This window comes from Neomonachus schauinslandi, chromosome 11 (genome assembly GCF_002201575.2).
Source record: "Neomonachus schauinslandi chromosome 11, ASM220157v2, whole genome shotgun sequence".
Classification (NCBI taxonomy): Eukaryota; Metazoa; Chordata; class Mammalia; order Carnivora; family Phocidae; genus Neomonachus; species Neomonachus schauinslandi.
Genome location: NC_058413.1, coordinates 7,121,159 through 7,129,476, shown reverse-complemented (window position 1 = coordinate 7,129,476; position 8,318 = coordinate 7,121,159). Strand labels below are relative to the sequence as shown.

Genomic DNA, 8,318 nt, shown 5'->3' with positions numbered 1-8,318 from the left:
GGGAGAGGGAGAAGCAGGCTTCCCACAGAGCAGGGAGCCTGATGCGGGGCTCAATCCCAGGACCCTGGGATCATGACCTGAGCCAAAGGCAGACGCTTAACGACTGAGCCACCCAGGCGCCCCAACATGTGTCTTTCTTTTTTTTTTTTTTTTAAAGATTTTATTTATTTATTTATTAGAGAGCGAGCGAGAGAGAAACAGCATGAGAGAGGAGAGGGTCAGAGGGGGAAGCAGGCTCCCCGCTGAGCCGGGAGCCCGATGTGGGACTCGATTCCAGGACCCTGGGATCATGACCTGAGCCGAAGGCAGTCGCTTAACCAACTGAGCCACCCAGGCGCCCACCAACATGTGTCTTTCATCGTACTCTGTCCTCCAGCTCCTCGCTCAACAGCTGGCCCCCGGGGTCGTTCAGCATGCTAGGCCAGTGAATAAAGGCCAGCGTCTGCTCTCTGAATCGGTCTCCTTCCTTCTCTTGCAGAACTGCCTGCTCACAAGTCCATTTGAAGATATTTTCAAGCAGTGTCTGCGGACAATTATTGAAGGGACGCGCAGGTCAGAATTCAGACTGTTGGACAGAACCTTACGCTGCCCGGTTTCTCCAGGGCAGGAAGTAATGGTAGCTCGTGTCCCTTTATCCTTTTGAACTCCAGAGATCAGATCCACCTCTTGACTCCCAAGCGCACCGACACCGGGTTAAGAGGCGTCTCTGAAATTCAAAGATAAACACACTTGACAGGAAAAGGCTGCGAAGACTTTCGCTCTTCCCTTGCTTGCCCTTTACTTCCTCTCTTTTCTCACTCCCTTTTGTGTAAACTCCTATTCCCTGGGAATCTTCCCGGCTGATTCTGAGAAGTGTTTGATGAGTTCCCCAACGAAATCCCTGGGGGCCCCAAACATCTCGAAGCTTGAGTGATTGTTTTGGGGTGAGCCCAAGTCCTTCCCCAGAGTCAGAGCTGCCCCACGTTTCACGGGACACTGCGGACGGCCGAGCAGGCCATGGTAGAAACTTGGGGGCGCGGAGAGGAGATCTTGGATCCTTGCCATAGACCAAGGGGCAGGAACTTTGAGGAGAGATGCGCAATTCTAATTTGAGAGAAAAGGCACTATTCCCTGGAAGAGTCTTGAACTACAAGTAGGAAGTTACTCAGGAAGCTAACATCCTCACTTCCTGCCCCTCTTCGTCCAGGGCCAGGGTTTGAAAGGAATTGGTATAGGTGATGAATCTTCTCCTCTAGGGATTTGCTTGCCTGCGGCTGAGCTCATAGAAAATAAACATTCCTGAGGCTAAGCTTTTAAAAACAAGTCTGTAACAAAGGTGGTTTTTAAAACAAGATGTATAATCTTCCGCCCATTCGCAGTGAGAACTGATCCCAGAGTCGATTAGTCGTAATACTACCGTCTTGTATCGGCAGCAGGGCCGGTCTGGCAGGCCTCAGGGACTGGGGAGAAGCACCCCCTAACTTACCTGGTAGTCAGGGGACTCGGCCTGCGCCTGGGTCTGCCCCTTCCCCACTACCCCTCCCCCCCCAATGAAGTTAATCCAGGTGCCTCTTGCCTCCCACGCTGTCGTTTGTCGTGACGCAGGCCAGACCTGGGGAGTACCTAGTGCCCCTCAGAGATACCCCTCCCCACCCCAACTGCCAGGAGCAGGGCTGGTGTCCCTGTTGGGTCGGGTCCCCTGCGGATGGACAGGGACCTCAAAGCCGTGCCCCAGCAGGCAGGGTGCTCTCAGTGCGACAGTGGGTTCTGTTTTTGGTTCCTCGCCCCACGTGGTGACAGCAGTGGGACAAACAAAGAACAAACTGGGCATTGTTACTGTGGAGTGAGCGCCCAGCGCTGCCAGGCACTTTCTTCTGCAGCCAGTGTGCACCTCGGGGCAGGGGGAGCTGCCCTGCCCTCCCCAAAACAGTATATGAGCGGTCCGTGCTAGGGGGTGGTTTATTTTTATTCCTGAGAGATCAGACGTGCAGAGCACAAAGCTGATTTATCAGTAAAAGCCAGAACTCGCGGAAGCGCCCTGTCCACAGAGCAGAGCAGCAGAGCCGCAGAGGGAGCGGCTGCGGGGACCCTCCCACCGTGATGCACGAGGTTGTGCAATGCTCGGCATAGTTGGAATTTTCTTTCAGATCCCTCCCCCTACAGCCACTTCATAGCCATGAGCAGGAGGGCTGTTTCCTCCTTAACCATTGCCCTTCCAGCACCTTCGCTGAAACAGCGGCTCCACCCCTTTAACCGTGGCCAGCGGCACCTCCGCCCTTTGTGTCCATCACAGACTGAGCCCGTGGGGTCTGGGCACAGGTAGTCCCGGGCGGGTCAGCCCTGGCTTCGGGCACCGATCATGTACTTAATCTGTGTCACAGGGACTGTAACTAATGTGCAGAGTGGTCTCAAGATCCTGGTTTTCTGTTGCACAAGTCTCAGTTCACGCTCTGAGCAGGTATGACAGACAAGTGCCAGATGTGACAACAGTCACCAGTACCTTTATCCCATGGGAAAGGCAGCTGCGTCTGGGAAGGCCATAGATTTCAAGCAAGAGAGGGAGCTGACAGCGAGCGCTGGTGGGGAGTTTTAAACATGCCCTCAAAGGGACACTACGCCTGTGTGGTTTGTAATAGGCCCCTCTGCCGAGCACAGCTGAGGGAACCAAGGAAACGGGGTTTTTTTTTTTTTTCCTTTCCTCTTTTGTGTGGCTGAGGATAAACAGTTGGGTCCTCAAGTTAAAGGTTTTTCTTCGCTTACATGTTGTACCCTAGAGATTCCCCTTCTGCCTCCATCAAAGGAAATCTGTTTTTCCTGTTGCTGTTAAATAGTCCTGTCACTCTTGCAAGACAGTCTGCTGAGAAAAACTTGGGGCATCGCTTCCCTATGCGAGAGGGAAGGGCCTCGGAGAGAGGCCAGGTGCACTCTTCCCCGTCCCTCGGAAGGTGTGTCTGTCTGTTGTTGTAAGTAGGACCCAGTGTTCTGGTAGGAGGCTGCGGTTTGACCCTCTACGCGAGAAGGCAGTGTGAGGGTCCGGTCATGGCTGGTCTCTCCCTGGGCAAGAGCCCCTGGTCAGGGAGACCAATGCCTGTACGCCCCATCTGTGTGCATAGTGTGAAGTCAGAACTTTGGTTTTGTATCTGGCTGCACGTCTCTGGTTCTTTGGTCAGAACCTTGTCTTTCTAGATTTTTCTATTTCCCAATTTCTGCTCCTCCTTTCCTACCAAATAGTCCCGTCCTCTCCCTGGTGGAACACCACATGGAGCCAGGACAAAGCACATCCCGGGTGACCTGAGCCTCGCTGAGGTAGATGTGTGGAAGTGAGAACAAGGTGTCTTTTGCTCGCAGTGTCCCATGGGAAACAGCACCTCTCCTCATAGAATTCGGTTCGGAAATTCCTCTCTGGATGGAGGCTCTTGTCTCAAGCCCTGATATTTTCAGTCTGTCGTCCAGCTGTTCTAACTCGAATGCGCTCATTTTTCTCCCTCTTCTGATGGTTTTTGGATGAAGTAGCTCTGGCTCCCACCTCGTCTTTGTCCCATCCGTGAGGGACGTGCACCGCGAGCCCGTGTACCCGCAGCCACCTTTCAGCTACTCCGATCTGCCTCGAGATGACAGAAAGGTACTGCATCCCCGCTCTGGCCCCTGAGTGGAGGGTGGAGAAGCCTTCTGGGGGCATGGATAGGGCCTGAATCTTAAGCAGCTTTCTTTAACAGACAGATGTGTTTATGATTTACTGTCCATTGGTTTGGCCCCCCTTTCAGTGGTCTCTCCTCCCCTGGGAGACCCCCCCCCCACTTTCATGGGGAAGAAGGTTCTAGCTTTGGTGCACAAATGCTTGTCTCACCCCTTCTTGTTTTAGCGAGTGCAGTTCGTGTCTGAGCCCTGCAGCCTCTCCATAAATGGAGTGATCTTTGGCCTGACGTCCACGGATCTGCTGTTCCACATGGGAGCCGAGGAGATCAGTAGGTGGGAAGCAGTTCTGGTCCAGCAGGCAGGACACTGGCGCCCTGGACCCTGGGCCTTTCTTCCACCAAGAAAATCAAGGGGCTGCTTGGCAGAGCCTTAACTGGGAAGTCCTTAGAGCAGCCCTTTGTGCCAGACCCTTTGGCCATTCGAGTTTCTCTGTTCCCAAGGGGAGCAACGGGATACATCTGTTTCTGCTAGCACTTGTCTGTACAGTGTTGGAGACCCCAAAGAACCATGGCCATGTGTCTTTGCGCTTTGTTTTTAATCCTAGAGGTTCATCTCCTTTTCTTCACCTCCCACACTCACGACCTAAACAGGACTGGGTGTCCCTGCTCCTAGAGGATGAACTGCCGAGCTACTCAGCAGGGTGTCGGTCTGCAGAGAATCAGACCTAGCCTGCCTGCTGATGCAGGTCCGGCAGTTCCCCCATCGCTGGGAGGAGTGTGAAGCAATGCATGTGTTAGGCGAGATGGGTGTGTGCTTGTTGGCTGAGGTCTGAGGGGCAAGGGTCAGCCTGACAGCACACTCACTGCTTGCTGGTGCACTCCTTGCCCATTCTTGCACACTGAAGTTTTAGCCAACAGCCTGCCGTGGTCTTGATCACCTGGGATGCCTGCTCCCCTTCTCAGGTGGGAACAGACCGAGCTCTTTGGCGGGGGGTCTTTCGACTTCCCCAGAGGTACCCTCTCATCACTGTGTGTGGGCCATGTAGCTTTTCCCCGGTTTATCGAATCCTCAGGTCCTCCCCAAAGAGACACAGGAGCTGAGAAACAAGGCTCTGCATTCCATTTCTTGCTTCTCTTGCTTCCCCAGTGCTTCCAGAACTTCAGACAGACTCAGCCGAATCCTCAAGCACATCCTGACCCAGAGAAGGTGAGCTCACTCGTGGGAATATCTGACCAGGACGAGTGTGCTTTGGGGTCCGGTGCTCTGACAGATTTGATTGCAAGCACCTTCCTTGGGCCACTACCAGGGAACTACTCCCTGTGATGACAAGCCTGCCTTCTGTCCCCCAAACACAGGGAGGAACAGGAGAGACAGTCTGTGAAAGCTCGGAGGCCATGTGGGAAGAGGGGACCCCGGCTCAGTCACTACTTACTGTTTCTCTCCGTCTCTGTAGCTACTACCCGCTCTACCCTCCCCAGGAAGACATGGCCATTGACTATGAGAATTTCTACACCTATGCGCAGCTGCCCGTCACCCCGGACATCTTCATTATCCCATCAGAGCTGAAATACTTTGTGAAGGTAAGTTTGAAGTCTGCTTTTTCCCAGAAACGCCAGGACCCATCTGACTTTCCCTTCTAGACCACTGATCCTCATTCCTCATCTGGGGACAGTGGCCTCATTTCTTTGGGAGAGGTGGTAAAGGACTAGAAAACGAATGTTAGTAAAACATTTAAGTAAAAGCCATCCCCCTGCTCCCCTGGGAGCTCCAGGGGCAGGTAGGAAGGCCCTCAAACAGTGGTTGTCACGTGGGGGCCATGTCAGGGTGACCTGGGAACGTTTCGCACATGCCCTTGCCTGCCCCCCTTTCCCGAATTCGGATATGACCTCTGGGGGAGCTCAGCCTTGAGATTGAAAGAAGCTCTTGGTCATTCTCATCTCTGCCACCCGGGGTGGGTCCCTCACGGGGGATCCACCCAACCCGTAGCCCTCTTGCCGAATCAGAGCCAGTTCAACCTCAAGAGGTAAAACTGTGTTCCCGTGTTGGAAAACGATAACCAGGTCAGGTTTGTCTCCCAAGTTGGGGAGCTGATTGTTACCCTTCTTCATTCCGCTTCAGAGGCTCAAAAGGAATTCAGGGTTTTCCGATAAGTTAACAGATTAGACTTGAGATATGTTCAGTTGCCTTCCTTTCCATTTTATCAACCCCTCTCTGGGGTCTGACTCTTAGATGATTCCAGCTTTCTCACATCGGCCCCTTTCCTCTCCCCAGGATGTCCTCGGCTGTGTCTGTGTGAATCCCGGGCGCCTCACCAAAGGGCAGGTGGGGGGCACCTTTGGCCGACTCTTCCTCAGGAGGCAGCAGGCCGAGGGTGGGGAGGGGAGGCGGAGTCCGTGCACTGCTGTCCAGGTGGTCCGGATCTGAGGCCTGGGCGCTTTATCGTCCCCCGTCATGCGGCGCTCGCAGACGTCTGAGAGCCCAAGAGTGGCCCTCTGACGGGAGCGCAGCCGTTGAGAGGTAGAGGAGAGGCCGCGGGGTACGGGCCCAGTGGGCAAGGCCTCATGCAGCTGGACCCTGACCCTGGGTCGAGCTGCTCTGGAAGAAAGCTGTTGTTTCTTCGTGGACACGCGAAGAGTCCCGGGCAAACTGGCTGTGGATGCAGCATCCTCGGAAGAGGCAAGAAGACTTTGTGATTTATCTACATGAATCAGACACAGGAACAACTTTTGGAGAAATAAAAGTAAATTCTGAGGGTGACTTCTGAGTTTAATTCCTCTTCCGCTCTTTCTTTTTCCTGGCAGTGAACAAAGAACATTGCCTCCTTGACCTGTGCCCATGAAGGCCTAGCATCTGTCACACTGGGTTTCCGTCCAGCCGCAAGCCTGGTTCTCCCCAGACCCCGTGGCCTCGGTGCTGAGGAGGTGTGCTGGGCGGGGGCCACGGAGCCAGGCTGCAGAGCGAGCAGCTGGCTGTGGCCTGGCCCTCCCCACCCAGCACTCGCCTGCGTGCTCTGGTCCCAGCCTGACCTCTCCCATCTGGAGGGGGCGGCTGCACGGAGCCCTGCCAAAGCCGGATTCCCCGGTGCCGACCCTGCCAAGCTGCACAGCACGTGGGGCTCACCCACAGCCCAGAGCACTTGGCCAGGCGGGGCCCTCTAGGGTCCCCAAACGTCTCGTGTGTCCCGGCGTTTGGGGAGAGGCCGTCACCAGCTAACCGTGGACCAGGTTTTTGCCCAAAGCTGGCAGGCTGTCCTGCGTCCTGTGCCCAAGCCAAGCCCGAGGGGCCCGACTCCAGGGTTGAGGGAAGTGTGCGAGGGAGCAGGGGGTGTGATGCCTTTGGCCTGAGTCAGAGATAAATAGGTGACCAAGCAGTGTGCAACCTTTGCCTCCCACCTCAGACGGTGGAATCCATGGCAGATCCAACCAGGTTTGGGAGAAACTGGTCTCCCTTTGAAAACAAGCAGCTGTGGTTTTGTCTCGTTTATTTTATAGGCGCCTCCTCTGAACACAAGAACCAGAGACAAGCCCCAACTTGGGGAGCTGATTTTCTTCCTCCTGAAGATCCCCCTGCATGGGAAGCACCCAGCCACTTCGTCTCCAGATGTGCCATTTTGGGAGCCCGGGCCCCTCTCCCAAACCTCAAACAGCTGTGGTCCCCCAGTTCAAGAAGAGCCTTTGTATCATTCCACCAACCCCAGTGTCCGCTAAAACCCTGCCCTCCACCCCCCCACCCCTGCCTTGGAAAACCCTTGCCCGGGAAGATTAACCAACAGGCCCTGGGCCGCGATAAACCAGGCTCTGGGCCCTTATCGTGTGAGCCCATGCGTGGTTCCTCCATGTGTGGCTCCTAGGGAGCCACACTCTTGGCAATTATACCCATGTTGCTGAAGAAGCTTTGTGGGGAATCGCCATGTCGTGGTCCCCCCTTAGCAAGGTACAAAGGCCCCTCTCCCCTTATGACAGACTCCGCAAGATCCAGAGTCCCTGTGGGATGGGGCAGTTGGTGGAGGGGGAGGAAGGTTCTGCATCCTGCGGGGGAGGTGTGTGCAGGGCGGAGGGAGGCAGTGGTGAGAAAGCTGGAGCTCAGCATGAATGGGAGCGCGAGCCTGTTGCCTGGAGACAGTCGTGTGACTGTTGGAAGTGATCCTGGAGGGCTCCGAGCAGGCATTTAAAACTCACACGGAAAGCAGGCTGCGGACCCCAGATTGCAGACAGCTCTGGCAGGCGAGCGCCTCTCTGCCCCCAGACGGTTCCCTTTTGCTCGTGTCAGGAAGCCGGTGCCCAGTGTCTGCCAACTGGCTGCTCCTAGACCCCTTTTCAGCTGGGCCCCTAATTTCCTGAATGGCTGTGCCTCTTGCTCATGGAGGGCTCTTGCCTCTGCCTGTGCTGAGGCACTGACCTCTGGAGTAAGGCTTGAGGGGGGAGGAGGGAGGAAGCCAAGGAGCCAGAGCTGGGCCAGGACTCCTGGGACACTCCTGCTTCAGAACCCCCTTTTGTTTGGTGGCGTCTCCCCTGGTCCTGGTCGTGCCTGTGCCCTTGAGACACAGATCTAAGGGTGGAGCCGATGGTTCTGAGCAAACAAAGTCCCTGTGCTCTTACCAAGTTCCACATCTCGAGGTCCCAGCCCTCATGCCCCCCCCCAGGGTCACCGCCTCTTCCTCACTCACTGGTGCTGGTGGAGCCTGAGGCTGCCCTCCCTTCACC

General features: G+C 55.5%; 1 protein-coding gene across 1 annotated transcript in view; it reads left to right on the top strand.

Moving 5' to 3' along the window:
* Window positions 1–6,283, top strand: part of POLA2 (DNA polymerase alpha 2, accessory subunit) — a 26,235-nt gene extending 19,952 nt beyond the window's left edge. Inside the window, exons 13-18 of the mRNA XM_021685032.2 lie at window positions 479–552; window positions 3,493–3,601; window positions 3,842–3,948; window positions 4,762–4,821; window positions 5,069–5,195; window positions 5,887–6,283. Coding sequence (XP_021540707.1) covers window positions 479–552; window positions 3,493–3,601; window positions 3,842–3,948; window positions 4,762–4,821; window positions 5,069–5,195; window positions 5,887–6,039 — 630 coding nt within the window. The 3' untranslated portion in view covers window positions 6,040–6,283. The remainder of the gene's footprint in view (window positions 1–478; window positions 553–3,492; window positions 3,602–3,841; window positions 3,949–4,761; window positions 4,822–5,068; window positions 5,196–5,886) is intronic.
* Window positions 6,284–8,318: the final 2,035 nt, after the last annotated feature.